Consider the following 26,355-nt stretch of genomic DNA (forward strand, 5'->3'; position numbering starts at 1 on the left):
ATTAAAAAGAGGCACACTATTATTTTTAATGGGCCTCTATGTCCTTTGCAGGATTTGCACCAACATTTTTGGTGCTAATCCTGAAAAGTACAATAGCGTGAAAAACTATGACACTTTTGTCCCTAACCTGCACCATGGTGCGCCGTATATTAAAATTCGGTGCACACATGGTGGCGTTAGGGGGGGCGCAATGGTCCACAAGAAGAGTGGTGCTTATTGACATGAAGCACCCCTTTTCTTAAATCAGGGCCTAATTTTGTTCTACTAAGAACTTTGACCTTCACTAATGTCAGGGTATGCCACAGGATACAGTGAAGGCCATTTCTGGGGATTATGAAAAGAGGCAGCACCATTGTATGCTCTTCGTCTCCCAGATACTCCTGTGAGTTCCTTTTATTCGTGGCATACAGTGCCATGGAGCAAAGTTTGGAAATACTGGAACATTAAATTGAACACTATAACGAGCAAAACATCATAGCACCACTCCTACAAGGTAATGTATCACACTGGAAGTGAAAATGATGACCTGATTTTAAAAGTCACCAACACGTCAAAGGCACATAGTGTAACTGATACCCTTTATTGCAAATGAGTTTACGTTGTGCTGTAAGGAGGAGATAAATAAGTAGGAACCATGTACTGGTGTCTACTAATAGAAGTGGTGTATGTCAATGTACCTGATGTGGATAAATAACTAGATCAATTGAAAGTGAAACAGATAAGTATAGCATAAAAAAAAATGCAGATATTCAACTCCATTTGTTATTTTTGGACACTGTTTTTCAGAGGACATTCCTGAATTGCTTGAAAAGATTACAAGGAAATGCCTGTGGAATTCACCTGAATGGCCATAGAAATAGCAATGCTGATTTTAAGCATACCGCCCTACTCCAGGGGAGATCAACAAAACAAGAGGCTTTAAATAGCTCATGTTCATTCTACCCCCAAATGTCACGTGCTCCTCTTTCTCCCTTTACTGAGGCACTGCATTTGCATTTATCTTGCCGCCATGTTCCATGTGCCCCTCATGCATCTACCACAAGGCCATCTCTAGCCCCCAGTCTTGCCCTCATTGTTCATCCTTCCCCATCTCCTCTTCCATATGTTATGATCCTTCATTTGTTGACCCTTTTTTAACATGCCACCTCTGTTTATGAAAAGCACAGGGGATGTTAGGATGAAAGTGGCGTTTTAACTGCTGAATGAGACACTTCAGAACTGCAGAGCATTGTGACCACAGACCCCGCTTTTCAACTTGGTGGTCTCAGTTGGAACACTTTACTGAATTCCTCATCTATTCTCTTGATTCAATTAACCTTCTTTAAAGGGTGACCCCCTGACCTGCTTTGGGCCAGGAGTACACAGGGCTCCACCAGCCTGCCTCCATGCCCCTGACCGCGCCATTTCTGCAAATAGAAGTTCGAGGCCCTCCACCACCTGCAGGCACCTGCCTGCGCCTCATCCCTGGTGCCTAGTGGTAGGCGTATCTAGTGTGCTTTGTACCGTGTATTTCGTTATTTGTATATCGCATTTCGTTTCTTGCAATTTGTTTTTCGTTTTACACACTGTTATGCTGCTCCGCTTCGCATTGCTTTGATTGTGCCCTTTTTTCTTTTCCGGCTTTTGCCGGTTTGTTCTGACTCTTCCACTGTGTCCCCTGCGGCCCTGCCCCCCTCACACCCCATTGGCCACTCCCTCTCACCTCCCAGCTGCTCCTCCCTCCCACCTCCCCTTCTTAATGGCAGCTCCTGTGCGGCGCATAGTGTGACCCCCTGACCTGCTTTGGTCCATGAGTACACTCGGTTCCACCTGCCTGCCTCCGTGCCCCTGACCCCACCGTTGCTGAAAATAGAAGTTCGAGGCCCTCCACCACCTGGAGGCACCTGCCTGCGCCTCACCTCTGGTGCCTAGTGGTAGGCGTATCTAGTGTGCTTCGTACCGTGTATTTCGTTATTTGTATATCGTATTTAGTTTCTTGCAATTTGTTTTTCGTTTTACACACTGTTATGCTGCTCCTCTTTGTATTTCTCTGATTGTGCCCGTTTTTCTTTTCCGGCTCTTGCCGCTTTGTTCTGACCCTGCTGCTGCGTCTCCTGTGGCCCCACCCCCTCGTGCCCCCATTGGCCACTCCCTCCCGCCTCCCAGCTGCTCCTCCCTCCCATCTCCCATTCTTAATGGCGGCCACTGCGTGGTCACTCTGTTGGCGCGCCAGGGGCGTGCCAGAGGCAAGCCCGTCTGCGCCCGTCCGTGCCTTGACAACAGCACCCAGCACCTGTCTGGCTGGTCCATGCTCCTCCACCCCTCCCAAGTGCCACTACTCCTAAACAGAGCTCCTTGCTCTGAACCCCGACCGGCACACTGCCTGTGCCCAGGCCAACCCCAGACACACACACGGACCTTTCACATGCCACTCATGCCACTTCTCTTGCACTCACACCAACACCAGCAACACCAACAAGCACCACAATAACACCAAACCCCCCAATCACCTCAACTGCATCCTCCTTAACACCCGCTCCATCTACAAGCACGCCATCGAGCTTTGGGACCTACTCACCACAAACTCTCCCAACATCGCCTTCCTCACTGAAACATAGGGTGACCTCCTCATCAGAATCCGACATCGCCATAGCCATCCCAGAAGGATACAAAATCACCCGTAGAGACCGCATCAACAAACCAGGAGGAGGAATCGCCATAATACACAGAAACTCCATCAAGATTTCCACCAACACCAACGACACCCTAGACAACGGAGAGCACCTACACTTTCAGGTACACATCAATGCCAACACCACCCTAAGAGGAACCCTTATCTACAGACAACCAGGACCCCAACCCCCATTCTGTGACACAGTCGCCGATACTATCAGCTCCCACGCCCTCACCTCCACTGACTACCTACTCCTTGGTGACCTTAACTTTCACCTTGAAAGCCACGACCCACGACTGCAACTCCAGGGCCCTGCTGGACAACCTCGCAAACCTCAGCCTCAAGCAACTGGTCACCTCACCCACCCACTCAGCCGGACAGAAGCTAGACGCCATCTTCACCTCCAGCAGCCACATCGCCTTCACTCACACCACCGAACTCTACTGGACTGACCACCACTGCGTCCATTTCTCCTTCCTGAAACCCCCCACCCATCACCAACAACATCCTACCCCCTACCGCAAGTGGAACAAGATCTCCAAAGAACAACTGATCTCCAACCTCACACAAACTCCACCTCCCAGTGCCAACAACCCCAACGCCGCCACCCTCAACCTCATACGATGGCTAGAAACATGCACAGATTCCCTCGCCCCATTCAAAATAAACAACAACACCCGCACCATCAAGACCGCCCCCTGGTTCACCACAGAACTTCAGTCTTCCAAACGAGAATGACGAAAAATTGAGAAAGTCTGGCGCCAAGAGCCCTGAATGAGCAACTTCTCCGCCCTCAAATCAGCCATGCGCAAACATCACCAACTCATCCGGACCATCAAACGATCCTTCTACAAAGAACGCATAGACAACAACACACACAACAGCAAGGAACTTTTTGCCATCATCAAAGAACTCACCAAACCCAAATCCTGCACCATCGACCGTCCACACTCCCAAGACCTCTGCAACTCCCTCTCCAACTACTTCCACCGCAAGATCGCAGACACACACAACAGCTTCACATCGTCATCACCCACCATCACACCACCGACACAACCAACACCACAGCACCCTGCCGCACCAACCTACTGAGCACCTGGAACCCCACCAAAGACAAAGAAATCGGCAACACCATGAGCTCCATCCACTCAGGCTCCCCAACAGACCCTTGCCCGAACCACATCTTCAACAAGGCCAGCCAAATCATCACTCCCCAGCTCCGGGCCGTCATCAACAGTTCCATCGAGACCGCAACCTTCCCAGATATTTGGAAACACGCCGAAGTCAACGCTCTTCTCAAAAAAACCAAAGCAGACCCTGAAGACCTCACAAACTACTCCCCTTTCCCGCAAAGGTCCTAGAGAAGATAGTAAACATACAAATGTCTCGCTTCCTAGAAGATAACAACATACTCGACATCTCCCAGTCTGGATTCCGCAAAAACCACAGCACCGAGACCGCCCTCATCGCCTGTACAGACGACATCAGGACCAGATTGGACAAGGGCAAAACCATCCCCCTCATCCTCCTAGACCTCTCCGCAGCTTTTGACACCGTATCCAACCAAACCCTCCGCCCACGCCTCTTCGATATCGGAATTCACCACAAAGCCCTGGACTGGCTCACCTCCTTCCTCTCCAAAAGAACCCAAAGAGTTTGCCTCCCTACTTTCCGGTCTACAGCCCAAGACCATCTGTGGGGTCCCCTAAGGATCCTCCCTCAGCCCAACCCTTTTCAATATCTACATGGCTCCTCTCACCAATATCATCCGCCCCCACGGCCTCACCATCATTTCATACGCTGACGACAGCCAGCTCATCTTCTCCCTCACGAGGAACCCATCTACCACCAAGAATAACCTACATGCCGGACCCTCGCCATCGCTAACTGGATGACAGCAAGCCACCTCAAATTGAACTCAGAAAAAAATGAGATCATCATCTTTGGTCCCAACAAGACAGCATGGAACGACTCTTGGTGGCCCACCACCCTTGGACCACCCCCAACACCCACCACCCACGCACGCAATCTTGGCATCATACTGGACTCATCTCTCTCCATGACTCAGCAAATCAATGCCATATCATCTTCCTGCTTCAACACCCTTCGCATGCTACGCAAGACTTTCAAATGGATTCCTTTAGAAACAAGAAGAACATCACATACGCCCTCATAAGCAGCAGATTGGACTACGGCAATGTCCTCTATGCAGGGACCACAGCCAAGCTTCAGAGAAAACTCCAGCGAATCCAGAATGCAGCCGCACGTCTCATCCTTAACCTCACTCTCCACGAACACATCTCCGCCCACCTCAGACCCCTACACTGGCTGCCCATCAACAAAAGGATCATTTTCAAAATCCATGTCCACGCTCACAGAGCCCTCCACGACACTGGACCAGCCTACCTCAACGAACTAATCAACTTTCACAAACCAACTCGACAGCTCCGCTCTGCCGAGCTCACCCTCACTACAGTTCCCCACATCCAACGCACCACCTCCGGCGGTAGATCCTTCTCCCACCTCTCCGCCAAAACCTGGAACTCCCTCCAAACCAACCTATGCAAGACCCAGGACCTCCTAACCTTCAGAAAGCACCTCAAAACATGGCTTTTCGGGCAGTAAAACCCCCCCCCCAGCACCTATAGACCCTAGCGGGTGAGTAGTGCACTTAAGAAATTTGTTTGATTGATTGAATGAATGATCTAAATAATACGATGCATAAATTAAAAAGGCAGACGTCAGGTCTAGTGTGTGGGGAAAAATATATTCTGTACAACCTTCCCTGGAGTTTTTAATTATGGATTTTGCCCCAAAAGGAACGTCCAACCAGATTCTTCAGTCTGCAAGTTGTGATAGATGAACAGCAACACTTTGGCTTCAGTTGTCCCAAGCAAAAGCTCAAATTACAATAAAGCCAGGTTTCCTTTAAGCATTATTAAACTGGCAACCAGTAACAACCATTTTACGTCTGATGTAGACGGGCCCAGATTTACGAGAAAAGGACAAAGCGCAATGCTGCACCAAATTTGGCAGTACCACACTCCATAATTTTCAAAACACAGGGATGAGCCGTATTTCATAGAATACAGCGCACCCCTGTGTTGCCCTTTGTGCCAGCGCTAAATTTGCTGCCGAGTGCCAATGCAGCCACCCTTGCACCATGGTGCAAGGATAGCTGCGCTGCAGGGGAGATTGTTTTTGTGCAGGAAGGGACACCTTGCTACACAAAAACAATCTACAATGGCCTTTTGAACTTTCTATGGGTGCTGAAGAATGCAGCACCCATAGAAAGAGTAAAAAATGAGGAGAATTAAATGAAAGCATTTCTTCTTGTTGCACCATGCTAACGCACTGTCTCAGGTTTACGAAAACTTGTAAATTTGGGCAGCATCAAAATGCAATGGGTGTTGCTGTGGCACGCCCACAGCAACACCCATTGCACGCCCCTTCCTCACAAAGTGCTGCAATGTGAAGGGGCTGTATTTATAAGGTGGTGTTAAGCCACAAAAAGGGGCTTAACACCATCTGGTAAATATGACAGTGCATAGCACCACCGTAGCATCTCTAAAAGTGACGTACAGGTGGTGATAGGGCCTTGTAAATCTGGCCCAAAGTGTTTTAAAATTTGCAAACCCTCGGATTAGGTAAATCACATTTTATAAAGTACTAAACCCAATTAACTATTTGGAAAAGTTTTTCAACATCAATAAATTAATTGAGTAGACACTAGGGTATTGTTATTTGGATTGGACGTGTTTAGGTTGTCCCTTCTAAATACAGAGTCCTTAGGCTATGTATTAATGTTTTGTGACTAATATCTGGTGGCAAAATATTAATAGTTTACCACTAATTCAAATTTGAAGTTTAGCCATTAACCAGGAATGGGTCCTTTTTGGGTCCTCATGTTCCTTTAAAAATGTTGACAAAAAGGTTTTTTAGAAGTAGTCCATGGTTCGTGGGAATGCCTACTCTGAAGAAAAGGTTTAATTTGAACTTTTCATGTTTCTTATAAATGAATCAATTTCCTTTTAGGAAAACAGGTCTGCTGACCTCTGTGCCCATCAGGCCATCATGCTGGTGGCTGTAGTCAATCGCAGTGGGTCACAATTTGCCACCTGCTTCAAGCATACTCATGAGCAAAGTTGAATTGCGAACCACTATGATTCATAATTGTGCGAACCGCTGTATTAATACATAGATTGGGTTGTAAAATTCCTTTCAGTTTGCAGACAGTCGATGCACAATTTGCAAGCACATTTTGAAAATGGAAAATGTATACATCAGGGCCTTAGGGCCAGATGTAGAAAGCAATTTGCATGGTGCAAACGGCGAAAATCGCAGTTTGTGCCATGCAAAATGCCGTTTGCGGTGCACATTCACAATTTATAGGAAGGGGTGTTCCATTCCTATTTGCGACTCGCATCGCTATGCTAAATTGCTTTGTGACCACGAATGCGGTCGCAAAGCAATTCGCAGTTACCACCAGTGTCACACTGGTGGTAACCCATTCGCAAAAGGGAAGGGGTCCCCTTCCCCTTTGTGAATGTTGCCAAAAAGGGGTTTTCAGAGCAGGCAGTGGTCCAATGGATCACTGCCTACTCTGAAAAACCTAAACCAAATGGTTTCGTTATTTTTTTTATTTTGCAACTCGTTTTTCTTCTGTGAGTGCAGGGACTCGCTATGGGGGCGCAAAATGCGACCCACCTTATTAATATTAGTGAGGTGGGTCTTTGTGACCCCATAGCGACTCGCAGACGGTGTCTGAGACACCGTTCTGCATCCAATTTTGCGAATCGGAAATTGCGAGTCGCACCGACTCGCAATTTCCAATTCGCAAAATCGTAAAATGCTACATCTGGCCCTTAGTCCTTTGCTTATTCCCAAATGCAGTGCCATACAATCTTATGTGAAGCATATCCTGTGAGAAAGCTCAAATCCTTTTCAAAGCACATAACATATTTTGTGTGCTCACCTAAGGGCCATCAGTACAAATTACTGGCTACCTGTGGATTTTTTGTGGATTTTTTAGGTGGAGCTTGATCAGACTTGTTGAAGAATTATTTAAAACATTCACAAATCTGGAAACATTATTGAGAGATTCTGGATGATTAATTTGAGGGAAGGCTTCCAACAAGTTAGTAATCTAATATGTTGCTAGGCCAAGCACAGATCTAATTAGAAAACATGATTTAATGAGCGGGTAACAATGACAAAAAACGTCAGCCTTTTTCCCAGAGAAATGTGTACTATTTAAGCAACACAAAGCCAAAATTAAAACCAAGTATTCTTCAAGTACACTATCTATGCCTGACATCACGCACACACCTTTGCGCTATGAAGCAAGAAGTTTGCTTGCCACAAACAGTAGAGTGTACCAATCCAGGAGGACAGGGTATTAGCACTTCAGCCTTATCTTTGTTGATTTGGCGCTGTCCTGCTCTCTTCATTTCATGCAAGGTAGGGCAGCAACATTGGTTGCTGCTTTGCTTTAGTTCTTAGTAAATTTGCTCATTGTGTGAAGATAAACCTTGCAACTTTACACAGCTGAAAACCTGTGAATTTTGCACAACTTCACTAACAGAATTTCCGCTTCTCATACCCCTACTTGTTTCACATTCTATTGTTTTATCATTGTTAATTACTAAGCATGAGTGAAATTTAAATAACACCAATGTAATTTGTGTAATTTAAGAAAGTTCACATTACTCTTTGTAGGAAATGGGGTTACTGGTTAAGGGGGATGGAAACCCTTCTCAAGCAGCAACCCAAATCTCTGTCAGGGTGAAACACGTGCATAGCCCTCTGGTAGAGTGGCACAAAGCAGTCAGGCTTAACTTAAAAGCAATGTGTAAAGTATTTATGCAGCATTTCAAACTGTAATAAAGTGAAAACACATCAGAAGAAGAATCCTACACCAATTTAGAAAAAAGGAGTAAACTGTAATAATTTTTTTGTGACCAAAATCATAAAATTCCACTCAGAGGAACCAGAGATATGCAATTTGAAAGATTTAAGTGAAAATAGTGCCTAGAAGCACAAAGTGGCAACTGCGGTTATCTGGTCGCGCTTGACTGGGACAAAGTCACAAGTTCAGTCTGACCATGATGGAGTGTGGGCTGGATACAGGGTCCTAGTTAGGCCTGCTAAACAAAGTACCTTAAATCCTGGTGGCAGAACTTTGCAAGATCCTGCATCAAGGATGCATTGTGCAGGGGAGTTTCCAAAGAAGCTGCAGGACTGCGATACAGAGTCCTGCCTGCCATTGATGAGGGGCTTGTGATGCAAAGTCCTGCATCAAATTGCATTGTGCACCTGCAGTTCTGAAGAAGCAGCAGGGCTGCGATGCGAAGTCCGGAGTCATTGTCAAGGATGTAAATAATGAGGAGATTGCAATGTGAAGGCCTGTGCTGAGGCTGTGTTGCACAGTAGCAGGTCAGAGGAGACTGTAGGCTGTGATATGCAGTCTGATGGTGGGAATACTTACAGCTGTGGTCGTTCCGAAGTAGATCTGTGAGGAGATGCATTACACTGCACTGGATCGGCTCACAGGACCACAACTGGGCTGTCAGAACACCTTCAGTCCCACTTCCAAGAGTCCAGGTAGGTTGTGCAGTAGTGGAAAATGAATTTAAGGGTTTGTCACTACCAAGGCGAGTAAATTCACTGCACACGGCCCTGTAGGCTGTTTTGGGACTACCCTAGGGGTGACATATGTATTAAAATGTATTAAAAAGGAAGGTTTAAGCCTGGTAAAATGTTTATTTTGCAAGGTCATATTGGCAGTTCAAAACTGCACGAACTGGCTGCATTGGCAGGACAGAGACATGTTTTAAGGGCTAATTAAGTGGGTGACACAATTAGTTCTGCAAGACCATTGGTGGCAATTAATTTACAGGCCCTGGATGCATGCAATACCACTTTACCAGGGACTTACAAGTAAATTAAATGTGCCGAATGAATGAAACCAATGTTACCATGTTTTACAGAGAGAGCGCAAGCACTTTAGCACTGGTCAACAGTAGAAAGGTGTGCAGAGTCCTAAAGCCAGCAAAATCAATGTAAGCAAAAACAGGAGTCTGGAAGGCAAAAAACTGGTTGGGAACCATTCCAAGGATGTCAGGTCCAACACCAAGGACGTCAGTTCCAGAACGCTTGTAATGCAAAATTTTCAAATTCATGCCATTATTCCATGTCACATAATTATGGCAATGTTTGCGGCAAAATTATAACACAGAAGTATAAGAACAGCATAAACACCCATAAGGTGAGCACCTTCTGTTCACAGCAATGGTGTTTTTCGTACTACTTTTCATAGCAAAATATGTCATTGTGTCTGTCAAAAATGGATGCAGGGAAGCATTACTTGCTAAAATATACCACCAAATGAAAGATTTTGCTAAATTTTTCCAAAATGTTGTGTTATTATGCAAACGCAAACTACCCACATTTTTCACACTCTAAGGCTCATATTTATACTTTTTTGTGCCTAATTTGAGTAATTTTTTTACGCTAAAGTGGCAGAAACTTACAAAATATAGTCTTCTTTCGTAAGTTTGTGCCACTATTGCATCAAAAATTTACGCAAATGCTGCACAAAAAAAGTTTAAATATGGACTTAGTGACTATACTTTCTGTAAGGAACTCTTATAACAACACTATCTGACTGTTGTACAAGTAAGCTCACACACAATATTTCTTTTCTTCACCTGAATTTTTCTTGTGACCCAATAAGAAGCACATGGGAATCCACTAAAAATCAAAAAGTATACCCAAAGAAAAAAAGTTTAGGGGCCATATGATTCCTTCAATTGCATGCCAAGAAAAGGTTTTTCGTGTCACAAACAGCGAATTTCGTTGTTTGCGACGTGCAAAACCCACATCACAATGCCCAATTCCCGTTTTGCGAGTCAGTAACCTGGTTACCGACTCCCAAAACGGGACTGCGAGTCGCAATTAGGAAGGGGTGTTCCCCTTCCTAATAGCGAGTCGCAGTGCGATGCTGCATTGCTTTGTGACCGCGATCACAGTTACCACCAGTATCACACTGGTGGTAACCCATTCCCAAAAGGGAAGGAGTCCCCATGTGACCCCTTACCCTTTGTGAATGGCCTGGAAAACATTTTTTCAGAGCCGGCAGTGGTCCTATGGACCACTGCCGGCTCTGAAAAAATGAAACTGAAACATTAAATTTTTTCATTTTGTAATGCATCTCATTTTCCTTTAAGAAAAACGGGCTGCATTACAAAAAAAATATATATATACTTTATTTAAAAGCAGTCACAGACATGGTGGTATGCTGTCTCCACAGGCCACCATCACTGTGAGTGCTGCGAGTCGCAAGGGGGTCGCAAATTGCAACCCACCTCATTAACATTAATGAGGTGGGCCTTTGCGACCCCCTTGAGAGTCGCAGATGGTGTCAGGGACACCATCCTTCATCCTGAATTGCGACTCGCCAATTGCGAGTCGTTCTGACTCGCAATTTGCGAGTCGCAATTCAGGACATTCGTACATCTGGCCCCAAATGTCCTAGATTTGAATACCACTCTGCAACAATAATTCTGCTTCTAGGTACTCAAGTCTCTAGAGACACTCAAAATGTAGTTATGTAATCTGATATTTTTCATCTCTTTGAAACAGATCAGAGTCCTTTAAAGTTGATGATTAATTGACCACGAGTACTAAGGGGCATATTTATACTTTTTGGTGCAAAACTGCACTAACGCAGTTTTGCACCAAAAAGTTTAGCATCATCTTGCGCCATTCCTGAGCTCCAGCCGGGCGCCCTATTTATGGAATGGCACAAGCCGGTGCAAAGGGTGGGCTAGCGTAAAAACAAAAATATGACGTTAGCTAGGGTGGGGTTGGTGGTATGGGAGAAGGGGGTTTTGCACCAACAAATGATGTTAGGCTGGTTAGAGTAATAAAAGATTACTCTAACCAGCCTAGGGTCATTTTCTGACGCAAAACCATCCATACCACTTGACTCCTGTCTTAGAAAATACAGGAGTCATGCCCACCACACCAATGGCCAGCACAGGCGACCAGTGTCCCATGGGCATGGCCATTAAACCCTGTGCCATGCAGGGAGCCCCAACTTGGGCCCCATATGGCTCTTTAATTAAAAGAAATTATGACTTACCTATACTTACCTGGGATGGGGTCCCTCATCCTCTGGTGTCCCTCTGGTGTGGGTGGGGCTGTTGCTGGGGCTTGAGGAGGGTACCTGTGGACCCATTCCATGATGTTTAACCATGGAAATGGGTCCACAGGTACCTTAATGCCCGGTCTCACCTAGGTGTTAAATAATGGTGTAAAGTAAGCTTTGCACCTATTTAGCCCCTCCTCCCACCAGTGCGTCATTTTAGCACCTGGGGATAAATATGGGGCTATGAGGTTAGCACCATTTTTAGATGGGAACGCCTACCTTGCATCCTATTGACTCAAGGTAGGCGTTCCCACATCTAACAAATGGTGCAAACTCCAATATTTTGATGTTAGATGGGCCTAATGTCAAAATATAAATATGGAGTTAATTTTGCACCAAATTTGCATAAAAAAATTACACGAACTCTGCGCAAATGGGGTATATATATATATATGCCCCTTAGTGCGTATGTATCCATCTTCGCAGTGAAGGAGAGTGGGTGATTTGTACGGCCATGGAACGTCATTTCCACAACCTACCCTTGTAGCAATTATAATAATATTATTTTTAATAACAAAGTAGGCAATCTAAGCTTCAAAGAAAAACATGAACATGAATTATTCATGATCACGCTAACAAAAACTCTCTTCTCTGTGTGGAGACCAGAGTGCGTTTTCAAGTGGCTCAGATGCTAAGAGCCTACAGAAGGGAAAGGATTGTCGGATCCGAAGGTTTGTGGGATACAGCTGTGCAGGCTAAACCCTAGCACACCTGCCCTGTGTCCATTGACACAGATAGATATTATTTCATATTAAATCTGAGAAGAAGACGTCTTCCAACTTCCACTCAAGCGGAAAATTGCATTTTCCCACCTTGCAGTGTGAAATTCAGGTTCAGGCGAGAAAGCAAGGCAAGAGGGAGAGAGAGTTACCAGCTCAGAATCCTCATGAAAGGGTCTATTGCTTCTGGGCTCAGGAAACAGGATGGATGCAGATTGCCTGCTCATCCACTGGGGCACTGTACGAAATGACTTACATGCAAAATGTAGTTATATGTAAATGTCTAGAAATACACGACACTTCAGACAGATGTCCGTAATTTCAAGGCACCCTCAATGTGCAGTCCAAAGTGCTGAAAACAAAGAAAAATTAAAGAGGCACGTGGGGTCAGAACACAAGACTCGGGTGTCAAAGCTTATATCTTAACCACTTGAACAACCTCTTTGGACACCTGCAAATTCAAAAACAATGTCATTCCAGTTCTTCACTACAGACCCCATCGAACCAAAGGATAACGAGCTGCAGTCAGCTCAAGACATTACACCTGCAAATGTTCCACCTCCTGACTTTCCTAACCTTGTGGAACTTATTTCTCTTCTCCACCGTTAAGGTTCACTTACAGACTGAAAATCCTTCAGCATAAGGCTGTGTAACATTGCAATCTCAGGCATTTCCTAAATGTGAGAAATCTCTACTTGTTCCTTGTGAGGCCCCTGTCATGTCCACAAAGCAGCAATTAGGACATCACTCTAGGGCGAACAGTCGGCCAATCTTTATTAACCCTAATACGGCTGTGTCCGGTCTATTGCACCGTGTAGTACACAGATCAACACTCTGTAGCAGGCACTTTGTCAGGGACGAACTGATGATTCAAGCAGGTGCCAGGAACCTCTGCAGCTCAATTTAGTGGCACAAATAAACAACTTCTTCAAGTTGCAAACACTTAAATGTCTCAGAAGGAAACTTCTGAGCACATGCAATGTCGTCCTAGGAACTGACCCACTGAGAGACATGGGAAGCATAACCCAAAGTACTGTATTGCTAACTAGGACATTGAACAAACAGGATCTAGCAACGAATCACTCTAGTCTGAAGGGTTCTAGTGTACAACAGACCCATGTTTATATATGTATATCGTCTTTAAAATTTGTAGTCTGTGATTGCAATATCTGTAAAGGAAGAAGATATGACATGCATTTATTACCCAAATAGTTTTGATTTTTGTTGTTGTTAGCCAAGACAAAGATAGAGTTAAAAGTTGGCAAAGGTTAAAGCAGCAAACCCCGAAAACACTGTTTTATTTAGTTTTGTGGACACTGTTTATAGATGCCTTGCATATTACCATCATTATTTAACATTGACAGGATTAGGTCAAACACTCACTGTTCAAATCGCGTTTGACTATCAGGGCCAACTCAGCCATTACTGCTTCAGGTGAAGATAAACTGAGTGTATTAAATGAGATAGTAAAACCTGAGTTTGTAGCACTGAAATGTAAAAACGTTATAATTTCTAGTCCTAATCTAAGTGTAATTTATGAAATCTTTGCACTCTAGAAGTTCACTGTAGAGGACAGAGAGAAGACATAGGGGGTCATTCTGACCCCGGCGGTCTTAGACCGCCGGGGCCAGGGTCGGCGGTGCCCCGCAGGGCATTCTGACCGCGGCGGTAAAGCCGCGGTCGGACCGGCAACACTGGCGGTCTCCCGCCAGTGTACCGCTGCCCTTTTGAATCCTCCAAGGCGGCGCAGCTAGCTGCGCCGCCGAGGGGATTCCGACCCCCCCTACCGCCATCCAGTTCCCGGCGGTCCGCCCGCCGGGAACCGGATGGCGGTAGGGGGGGTCGCGGGGCCCCTGGGGGCCCCTGCAGTGCCCATGCCACTGGCATGGGCACTGCAGGGGCCCCCGTAAGAGGGCCCCTACGAGTATTTCACTGTCTGCTTGGCAGACAGTGAAATACGCGACGGGTGCAACAGCACCCGTCGCACCTTCCCACTCCGCCGGCTCGATTACGAGCCGGCATCCTCGTGGGAAGGGAGTTTTTCCCTGGGCTGGCGGGCGGTCTTTTGCCGACCGCCCGCCAGCCCAGGGAAAAACTTAGAATACCCTCTGCGGTCTTTCAACCGCGGAGCGGTATTTCGGAGGGGGGAACTCTGGCGGGCGGCCTCCGCCGCCCGTCAGGGTCAGAATGACCCCCATAGTCCATTATTAAGGCGGCTCCGTACTGAGGCCTTTAGGTAGCACTTGCTTTGCTAAGATTTGTTAAACTAAGTTCTCATGTATTTTGCGAGCGGTTCATAGCAAAGAGTTTATTCAAGTTTCCTTTGTATCTTTTTCTCACTGGTAGAGTTTCCAAAATCAACTCTGGATAAAATGGGCCGTAAGGAAGAGGAAGATGGAAGCGCCTGGAAGAAGCAAACAAACAACATACGGGACACATTCATCTTTATGGAGGTGCTGGGATCGTAAGTACACAAGTCACAGACTGGGTGTGGTTGGTCAGACAGTGGTGAACTGAAGCATATCATTTTGTCAAGGTCTTTTCTGATGGAAGAGCTGTGCAAATATGGTTTACCTATCTAACCTAAAACGAAAATTACCAAGATGGCTGACTTAATCATCCTTTCTGCAGAGACTATTGAGAAGCAAACTAACATCACTTCCTGACCAATACAAGCATAGTCAAAAATAAAAAACACTTACATCTCATTTTCTGGTTATATCCTCAACACTGAGAGTGTCGTTTAAACAACCTAGGAGCGTGATGGGGAAGACATAAACTCAGAATAATGGAGATTACTGGTAAATAAAACTGGGCTATTGCCTCCTTGTTTGTGTTCCTCTTCTTAGTCCTTACTGTTGCTATCACAGCCAAGAAACAGCAAATATAAATAAATATCACAGCCACTGAAACACTCAAAAATATAATGAAAAGCTAACCATGAATCATGCAAACATTCATCAAAACCCAACTCACTACCTCCCACCTAAAGAGGCTAATGATTCATAAAAGCCTTTGGTATTGCCTATGTGGAGGGTCCCACATGTTCTTCATAGAACCCCCTTTCAAAGTGGTCCAGGAAGCAGAAATGCCCTGAGTTGATCTCCTCTGAACTGTCCCTAGCAATGGCTGATTCTGTTTTTCATAGAAGAAATAGTTGTTTTACACATTTGCTCAGAATGGCAGTGGAGTGTCTCAAACCTTGTACCAAAAATCCAAATATCCTAAAATGAGCTTGCACCTTCCTGAAGGAAGCCATTTTCTGTACATAAACTGACAAAGCCCTATGAAGATCATCAGTATGAATATTTCATGTTCTGGAGAGGACAGGGATGGACGAAACACTGTGAGAACTACATTTTGCGACACATGAAAATCCAAAGGAACTTTGGCCAAAATAGAGAGCCCAGGCCTCAGAACATAGTAAAACCTCAATTCCCATTTTCGTGTACTAAAACACTAAAAATAATATCTTGAAGAAAAAGCTGTCAGGTCAACTAAAATTAATGGCTCAAAGGGTGGCATTTGAAACATATCTAAGCAGTAATGGAAGAACTTAAGCTCGAACAGGGAAATACACAACAGGTCTCTTCAAGAAACTTCAACTTCTCAGATGTCTGGTCAGTAAAGAATTTATGTGTTGCTCTAAGGTCCTTCTAAAGGCCAGGATTGCAGCCCATTGGCTTCACAAGGCAGATACTACCAGCTACCCCCATACAAAAAGTCCCTTAAAAAATCTAATATTCTCATAGGGTCACCAGGGGATGGTTCACGTGATTTTGCTCCACACCAAGTAGAAACGGATTTCCAATGTCTAGTATGCAATTTCAATATGTCTGGAAGCCTACTACTAGATTGAGGTAGCAACTCTGTCGAACAGCCTAACACTTGAAGAATCATCCTTTCAAGCACCAAATCCCTAACTGCAGGTGGGTCAGAGATGCCCTGCTTAGGTGTGGAGCTAACAGACAGGAAGGCTCTTAGGAAAGCACCCAATAAGGGACTACTGACAAATGAAAAAGAAGGGTTAACATGGCATCACTAACAAAACCTCTGCTTGATCGACCTGGATTTTCAGTAGAATTATTTTATCAATGGAATTGGAGGAAAAGCATAAAGCAGCACTCAGGGCCAAGCTATTGATTTTGCATCCACTGACCAAGCTCCTGGGTTGGACTTCAACTGAAAAACCAGGGCAGCTGAGTGTTACCCTTGGTGGTAAATGATTCTGACCATAATCTACCTGGAGAAACACCCTGGGATGGAGAACAAGAGAGGCTGAGGATGGAAGGTGTGACTCAATTTATCAGATTAATCTCCTTCCTCAGAAGATTAACTGCAGAGAGACTGAGTAAACAACTCACTTCCCAAGTGCAAATGTGGTGAGTCAGCAGAGTTAGAGAGGAGAACCCTATCCTTCACTGGTAATTCAAATTGGCTTTGATTGTCTAAACAAATTGTTACCACCTTATTAAACAACTGTGTGGCAAAGTGCAATAGAGCCAACTGGACAACATTAATTTCCTTCCGACTGGAGGATCTCGAGAGCATTTAGAGCTTCCAGCTGCCTTGAAACTGTTTTTCTTCAAAGGCTTCTCTGCTCCAGCATCCATTGAAATCACCTTCGGGGAGGAAGGAAGAAGTCCTACTTAACAGCTCTAACTGAAGCCATCATTGGAGTTCCTGAGTAATCTGGGTCTAGAGAGGAACCAGGTGAGTATACTCTTGAGATGATGGACCCTGTAACATAAGAGATAATGAACTAAGAGGTGAAGATAGATGTAGAGCCATGAGGGTATGCTGCAACTGAAACCATGTTTCCTTGGACAACCAGTCACTCTCTTGGTGCAGTTTGAGGATGTGCAGCAAGTTCTTCAGGTGAGCTTGAAGGTTCCTCTTCCTGCATTCTGGTACAAAATTCTTCCCCAGGGACATGTTGAAATTGACACTGATGAACTGAATCATCTGAGATTGGGACAGGTTGGATTTCTCTGCATTTTGCAGGAAGTCAAACTCAGTGAGCACTTTGGACACAAGCAGAAAATCATCTGTTTCCTTGAGAAAAGAAGGAGAAGCAATGATATGGAAATACCCTACTCCCGTCTAAATGAACTTTTCCCACCACAGAAGAGAGAAACGTCTTGAAGATCCTTGAAGCCAACCTTAATTGAAGAACTTAGAGCTGGAACCTTGGAATTGGAAATGTCTGTCTAGAAGGCAAAAATTAAGTATCTTCTGAGAGTCCCTGTTAATCACAATGTGGTGGCATGCATCCTTTCTATCTGTCAATGTGAGATAATTCCCCTTCTTCCGTAAAAGTAGGATGGATTGCAAAGTTAACATTTTTAACCTTTGATAAAGAATGCATCGTTTACATCCTTGAACTCAAGTACTGAACTCATTGGCAAGATTCTGAATAAGGAAAATGCTGGAATAGCAACCCTTCCCATGTTCGCCCTCTGGGACTAGGATGCCCGCTGCTTTGTTGAGCAATTTCAGAATGCTATCCAGCAGAGCTGTATGACAAACTGAATTTCTTGGAATTTGTGTGTGGATACCACCCCGGCTATGACCCCGGCCTCACAAAGCTGAACATTTTTGATGTTGAAGCTGGGCCAAATACTCTTTTGAACCCAAATCTTCTTCCTTTTGCAAAAGTCTTCATTAGAGGTGGGAGTTTCCTATCCCTGGCTGACTTTTTACCATCTCCACCACCTGATGGTGAAGAAGCTTGGAACCAGAGAACTGAAGATGCAAAAGCATGTTCCTTTGAGACACACCTGCTTTTTAAGCTCACATCTGCCTTTTGATTCCAATAGACTCCTGATGCAGCCTCTGCTCCTACTAGAGCATCAAAAGGAAATGTCTGAAAGGAACCCCACTTTTTGTTCTATAATGGACAACACTTAAGCAAAATCAACTCCCCAATTAATCTTGTCCTTCAATGGGGATTGGATTGCATAGTTTGAATATATGCGGGTTCTGGTTGAGAGATTCGGGGCAGCGGCACATACTTAATTGACAACTACCTCAACCTTCTTCCCTACCATAACTGACCGGATTGTATCCTCGGAAATGATCACTCTTTGAGAGGACAACCCCATCATTCCAATCCACTCCAATCATCCCCAATCCAATCCACCCCACCCCACTCTAATCCAATCCATCCCACTGCAGTCGACAACTTCCCAATCCAGTCAACCCCACCACATTTCAATCCAGCCCACTCCAATCCAATCAACTGCAGTCTACCTCAATCCAATCCACCCCACTCTACGCCAAACCACCCCACTACCTCAATCCACTTCACCCTATTCGACCCTGCTGCATCCCACTATACGACACACTCTGTCACTGAACCACTGAACTCTACTTCCCTCTATGACACTACTCCTCCTACTCCAACGTTACAACATATCTACTCTACAACACTCTGCTCCTCACTCCACTCCAACACTCCATGACACTAACTTTTAGCCATGCTGAACAACAGCCACACGGGTGCACAGCATGGCAAAAGACATTGCCAAATGCAGTAGCTCTAGTATAGCCGAGATTTATTGGCTTTGCCAATGCTTGTTTACTTGGGAATATTGTATGGGCATTTGTTGCATCTCATTAGTTCCAGTTTAACACCCAACTATAGCAATAAAAAAGGTGAGCAGTCCAGCTTTGCAAAGGGCCTGCCACTGCTCGACAACAGGCGTTGCAGAATTTTCAATAACGTTTGAACCATTTCAGCTAGAAAAAATATTTTTCTTAAAATCTGCAGATTATGCGGCAGATGAGGCATTGTGTGTCAAATACAACAAATCTACAAATATGCAAAATTGCTGCAGTTGCACAATCGCATATTTCCAGTGGCCCTGCGTATACCTGACAGGAAAACTTTCACACAGAAATGAAAAACACAGTAAGTGATGCCTGTTTGTTTCGTCAGCATACTCTCTACAGAGGAATAGGAAATCAGCCATTTTGGTGTTTTTTTGTGTTCACTTAGATAGGTGAAACATTTCTGTGTTGGAGATGAAATCTTACCCCGTAAGGAATGGGAAGAGGATGGCAAAAGAGAAAGTAATTTATTTTACTCCGTGTTCGTAGCCTTCTGCCACCTCTGATTACTCTCCCTGCCCAGAAAGAGTATCATCCCCTCTGGTGCTCCACGCAACGAGCACCAGTAGCAGGGGCAGGGCACGGTGTTGACCAATGTTGCTAGAGTACTGTATTAGATTTGTTGTGATTGTATGACATTTCTTAAAACTGTAAGTCTCCATGCTGCGTTGCATTGGACGGGATTGGTGCAATTTGTTAATTTGTAAAATAGAGTTGTAAATAGGGTACAGTCGACTCCTTACACCCCTGCGTTCAGCTAACACTACCACTGCTCCTTTAATGCAACTCTAGGAGCATTCATTTCATGGAGGCAGTAAGGGTGGCGGAGACAAAAATACCATTGAATTCTGAACATTTCTCTCAATGATTGTTCTGCCAAGCCCTGGAAATGGCAACATCTCTGTTAGCACCCAGGGACCAGATGAATTGTAGCTCGCTCCACAAACGATTGTTATTCTTATATTATTTGGTACCTAGGAATTCAACATCTTTTTTTATTTGTTCAATAAATTATATGCCACTTTACAAATTAGGTAATCCGAAAATACTGATGGAATTACTTTACCAGTACAAAAGACTCTCAGTGTGACATAATTTAAACATTCTCACCATTTCATTTGGATATTAAAGGCAGGGCGCTTTTTTCAGTTGTGGAACATACTCAATTGTATAGGCTTTCCATACCAAATCGCTGATTATGATAGTTGTGAGAAGCATTTACCCATTTATCATTTGACTACACCTCTAATAGAATTTGCCTGAACTGATGTTCATCAACAGTGGTTGCATTAAACCCTCTGTTCAGTAACATGCGAGGGCTAGCACAACTTCCTCCTCCAGTACGGCACTCCAAAGTAGCCAAAAAATGAACAACAGGAAACTATTTTGGAATTTTTACATTACTTAAATGAAAGTGAAAAATGGCTGTATTTTAAAAATGGCCGAGCATCATATTTAAGATATTGAGGTCGGAAAAAATAATATTTGACTGGTCATACCCTGCTCAAAAACTTACAGAACTGTGTTACTACTCGCCGGGAATATGATTATGATGGCCAGGGCTAAACTCCAGAGTTGGTCCTTCAAATGAGTAGAGATATGGAAGAAGATGAACGTATCATAGAAGAAGGATGGAGTCGTAATTCGAAGGCAGTTGCATGGAGCAGGTGGTAACTTCTGTAACTCAACTCCTTAAGTGCCCATTTGGATCTGCTTTTACGAAAAAGAAAAAAAGAGTTAACAGTTGGGTCAGTGGATGTTGTCTGTGAAATTTGACTTCCTTTTTCTTTACACTGAACTAGAGACTCCTCATCACCTATGTATATTCGAGTACAAATATATTTTTCTAGGCTAAGTACGGTCTATACAGGACAGGAGTGATTTACATGACACACCTAACCGTGACAGACAAACGTTTAATGCAATTCATAAACATCTACAGCCCCGACAGAAAAGCTACTGTATGTAACAATAAAATGAAACACTCCCAGTCGCACTGTTTATCCTTCGTCCTTTTAGATGGCAAAAAACTATGGAGCAGATCACCAAAAAGTGGTGCATGGGTCCTGATGCATCACTTTTCTTGCACCCCCCCTTTACCCTCATAACGACACCATGGTTGCCTGTGTACAATACGGCGCACCATGGTGGTCACTACAACAACAGCGTCAAACTTTTTGACGCTGTTGTAGTGCTTTACTGCACTTGTGCCAAAAATGTTGATGCTAGTGGAGCAAAGCATAAGAAGGACTATAGATTATAATGGGTGCGTCACTTTAACGCTTTTCCTGAGCAGACATTAAAAATGACAGAAAAAATGGCACAGTGAAATCTTGTAAATTTCACTGCACCATTTTTTGAGCCTCCTTGTAGGGGAACACCCCCTTGCATACATTATGTCTGACACAGGCATAATGAGGCGCAAGGGGTTGCAAAGTGGCACAAGGCATGCATTGCGCCACTTTATAAATGTGGCACTGGGGAATGTCGACCTTAACGCTGCCTTAGCGTCATAAAATGAAGATGTGGCGGTGCTAAGGCGCCACAAGGGGTATGTAAATATTCCCCCTAGTTATTCTTGCAGAGATGCTCAGAAATGCCACTACCGTCAACGGGACTTAACCCGAACCTCCATTTTTTTTTTGCACATTTAAATTATATTGATCACTCTGGTGTGAAGCATTGAAAAGATGATGTTCTAAGACAAAATGGGTGAGATAATGCCAGAGGCCTTAGCAGAATACAGTAAGACCAACAAGAAACTGTATATGGTTTTGAATTTTAGAAACTATGGCCCTGATTCTGACCTTGGCGGACGGCGGAGGCCGTCCGCCAAGGTACCGCCGCCAAATGACCGCACCACGGTCAGAAGACCGCGGCGACCATTCAGACATTTCCTCTGGCCCGGCGGGCGCTCTCCAAAAGAGCGCCCGCCGGGCCAGAGGAAATGCCCCTGCAACGAGGACGCCGGCTCAGAATTGAGCCGGCGTAGTTGCAGGGGTGCGACGGGTGCAGTTGCACCCGTCGCGTATTTCAGTGTCTGCAAAGCAGACACTGAAATACTTTGCGGGGCCCTCTTACGGGGGCCCCTGCAGTGCCCATGCCATTGGCATGGGCACTGCAGGGGCCCCCAGGGGCCCCCAGGGGCCCCGCGGCACCACCTACCGCCATCCTGTTCATGGCGGGTTTCCCGCCATGAACAGGATGGCGGTAGGGGGTGTCAGAATCCCCATGGCGGCAGAGCGCGCTCCGCCGCCATGGAGGATTCCCCCGAGCAGCGGAAAGTCGGCGGGAGACCGCCGACTTTCCGCTTCTGACCGCGGCTGAACCACCGCGGTCAGAATGCTCATGGGAGCACCGCCAGCCTGTTGGCGGTGCTCCCGTGGTCGGTGGGCCGCCAGGATCAGAATGACCCCCATTATCTGATAGCTTATTTATTTTATTTACTCCACCTCACTAATGTTTTTACCTGAGATTTTTGGATGTTAACCTAATTGAGCTGTGCAATCAATCTAATTTGCATTTGATCCTATCAATTAGCTCTCTTGTTCATCATTTTTTAAATCTGGCTACCCTCTATTTTACACTGTGGAGTAAGCTCACCTGGTCATAACAAATACATTAAAATCAGATGGGCAAAAAAAGAGACTGACATTGAGGAATGTGGTGTATTATTTATTGATGGCTTATGATGCTTTGGTTCTACAAAAGGATGTCAAGTTAGAAGATGTGGGCTTCTGGACCACTGATGCTGATATATGATTGCCATTGCCAACCCATGTAAATGCTAGGGAGGCTATCCCCTGGCTCTGTGATACACTTGTGTATCCCTCTGCCAGCATTCTCCATCCTTGAGTAGACACATCTTTTCTCTTTACACATAGAACACCCTTTCCCAAAGGCATCTGGTGACCGAGGTGGAGGATTCTCCTGCGTTAAGATCAAGGAGGCTGCAAAAAGCAGTTTGCGAACAGCAACTTCAGCATTCCACCTTGTGGTGTGTTATTTAAAGCATAGAAATAGCTACGGTGTGTTACACTCATCTTGGGGGTGGGGAAAGGGGCAATCATGTGCTGCCTACACTGTAGACATTACACAATGTGCAGTTCTATATGGAGTAAACATCTATGTTTCCAGGGTGTGCACATGACTGATAGTGCACAGCATGCTGGAAAAGAGCAATGGTGTGCCCTTCGATTCACTTAAGGTATTTCTGTGGATCTCAGCTGTTGAGGAAAGGCATCGGGTCCTGAAATACTCTCACACTTGTTCTACTAGAGACAACAATGAGGGTTCACTGAACCTTTTACGCACCAATGAACCATGAAGGGTTTCCATGGCCCCGCTTTTAACCAAGTAACCACTAGACTACCTTACGAGTGGTACCCTATTGGCACTGTGCTGAGAAATGTACCATACACCTGTGCATCCCATACATCTCAGTGATTTCTTTGCCCCAGTTCATGTTCTCTACTGACCACTTATGCTGATGTAAATGAGATTATATTATTTACAAGGGGAAAGCCACAAGCACAGAAAGGAATGCCCTATCTGTAAAATATGCATGATTACACTAGGGGTCATGAAGAACAATTTGTAGTACAGAGTAGCTCAGCACACTTGACTTCTTGGTACTTGTATGAGCTCATTCGAAAAATGTGCACCTTACAAGGAGTTAATGGAATCCTGTTCTAATCGATCTCCTGGAGAGATTTAATAGTCACTCTCCCGACTTCTTCTTCTCTGTGAAGCTGGTTGTTTAAGAGGGGTATCCCTGAAATCAGTGGAGCATTTTTAGTGGGTTTAGTTGATACTATTGAGATTATACATGCTTGAGTCCCAAGGAGATGGGATGACCAAGCCACTGAGTCAAATTACAGGCACATAGTGGTTCTCTTTGGCTTTCCTGTGGAGTGCACAATTTCTCTGGAGATTGCCTGTGAAAGTTTTTCTATCACCCTTTGGCAGCTGTGAAGCATAGTAACTTTGACCGTGAACTGGACCCCATTACCATTGCAGTTCCACTTCCCATCACAGCAGATGAAAGAACCGTAGCCTCGTGGTCTGCTGTCACCACTGTCAAATTTGCTGCTACCATGAAGACCATCCACTTGGGGACTCCATTTAACCCTTGTCCCATCACGCCTTCACCAAAAGACTCCTACCAATCAGTGAAGCACTAACACCTATCCTCAATGTATCCATCAGCTCAGCCACACTCCTCAACACCTGGAAACATGCCATCGTCAGACCCCTGATTAAGAAAACATCCACTGACCCAGCCACACTTTCCAATTACAGACCCATCTCCCTCCCACCATACCCGACAAATGTCTTAGAAAAAGTAACCAATCAATGTCTCACCGACTACAACAGCAACCACCAGATCCTCAATACCACACAGTCTGGATTCAGGCCAGCCACAGTACAGAAACAGTACTCATTGCCGTCACAGGCAACATCTGCATGATCCTTGTAAGAGGAGACACAGCAGCCCTCATTCTCCTGGACCACCCTGCAGCATTTGACACTGTCTCACACTATATCCTCATCATGTGCATGCACGAGATTGGCATCCAATGATCCTTTTTCGTCTGGATCTGCTCTTTCTTAACGGATAGAACACAAGCTGTCAGCCTAGCACCTTACTCCTTGGAAGCCCTCAAACTCACCTGCGGAGTCCCTCAAGGTTCTTCGCTCAGCACCACCCTCTTTAATGCATACATGATCGTTGTGGCCAAGGTCATCCTCGCACAAGACATCAACACCCTCTCCTAAGTAGACAACATGGAACACATACTCTCCCTCTTAGAAAAGATCCCAACACAAAAAACAAGTTCTCCACCTGCATGACAATCCAACTGTCTCAATCTCAATATGGACAAGACAGAAGTAGTGATCATCGGCAAGAACACTTCACCCTGGGACTCCACCTGGTGGCTGGCTGAAGTCGAACCCACACCAAGAACACACGCCAGGATTTTCAGAATAACCATTGACAGCAACCAGGACATGACTGCACAAGTTGACACCATCACTGCGTCTTGTTTCCACATCCTGAAGATGCTGAGGAGGATCTTCAAATGACTCCTAAGCAACACAACAAAAACTGTCACTCATGCCCTAGTCACCAGCAAGTTGGACCATCAGAACACCATCAACTCTGGGATCACCAAGCTACTCATCAGAAGACCACAGACCATCCAGAAGCCAGAATCATCCTCAACCTCCCACACATAACTCATATTACACCAAACCTCTGGGAACTTCACTGGGTACACATAACTCATATTACACCAAACCTCTGGGAACTTCACTGGGTTCCAAAACACAAATGTGCTCAATTCAGACTCTTGCCGGATTCATTGCAGTGGACTGTTAGGGCTCGTTTTGTTCCTCTTTTTGCCCTTTGTCGGCTCTTATTGTTAGTATTTTTTTTGCCTATTACTACATTAACCTGCAGCAATGCCATGAGGACCACCATCACCTTCTCGGGTGTGGCTCCCAGCAGCAGGAGCAGTTCTAGGGTTTTGCAGCCACCCGGAGGCGCGTCCAACTTCTCTCTTGGCTTTGGTGAGCAGCGGGATCAACCAGCAAGAAAGTACAAGATGGCATCTAATATATTCGGCCTCCCGATGACCTCTCAGCTCCTAAGCAAGGGCAAAAAGAGAGCGTTTCCAGCGATGCGGAGCCGTTAGTACCGCAGAGAAGGCCGCTACCTGGTGGGGAGTGTGGCGACTCCGTTGAACAAACCGGCGACTCCGAAGAGTATGAAAACGTTGAGGCAGATCAAGCTATCCTATCTGACAGTGAAGTGCCTTCCGAACCAGCACCTACAGACTCTGCCCCTGCAGTGCCAGCACCAGTGCCAAGTAGAAGAAACCCTCCTGGTGGCAGGTCCACCCTGATACTTGGTTAATGCTGCTGTTCCCTGCCGACTCCATGTTAGTCTTGTTTCTGTGTTTTGTGAAATGACCATGCACCTGGACTGCCCTCTTCCATTTATTTTATGAAGCACTTTATGTATCTGCCCTCCTCCTATTTTTTTTTTTTTTTTAATGTTCACTTTTTCACTGTCAGAATGGCATGTAAGTTGTAGGGATTTCTGTGGAAGCCTACAGTTTTCATGGTGTATTAGACTCCTCACACTCACATTCAAG

At 45.3% G+C, this 26,355-nt stretch overlaps 1 protein-coding gene and 1 pseudogene across 1 annotated transcript in view; both read left to right on the forward strand.

The window, feature by feature from the left end:
* Nucleotides 1-26,355, forward strand: part of CAMK1G (calcium/calmodulin dependent protein kinase IG) — a 192,726-nt gene that overhangs the window by 58,961 nt on the left and 107,410 nt on the right. Inside the window, exon 2 of the mRNA XM_069238626.1 lies at nt 14,930-15,047. Coding sequence (XP_069094727.1) covers nt 14,956-15,047 — 92 coding nt within the window. The 5' untranslated portion in view covers nt 14,930-14,955. The remainder of the gene's footprint in view (nt 1-14,929; nt 15,048-26,355) is intronic.
* LOC138301980 (jupiter microtubule associated homolog 1 pseudogene) lies at nt 25,651-26,242 on the forward strand (annotated as a pseudogene).

Source organism: Pleurodeles waltl, chromosome 6 (genome assembly GCF_031143425.1).
Source record: "Pleurodeles waltl isolate 20211129_DDA chromosome 6, aPleWal1.hap1.20221129, whole genome shotgun sequence".
NCBI classification, from domain to species: Eukaryota; Metazoa; Chordata; class Amphibia; order Caudata; family Salamandridae; genus Pleurodeles; species Pleurodeles waltl.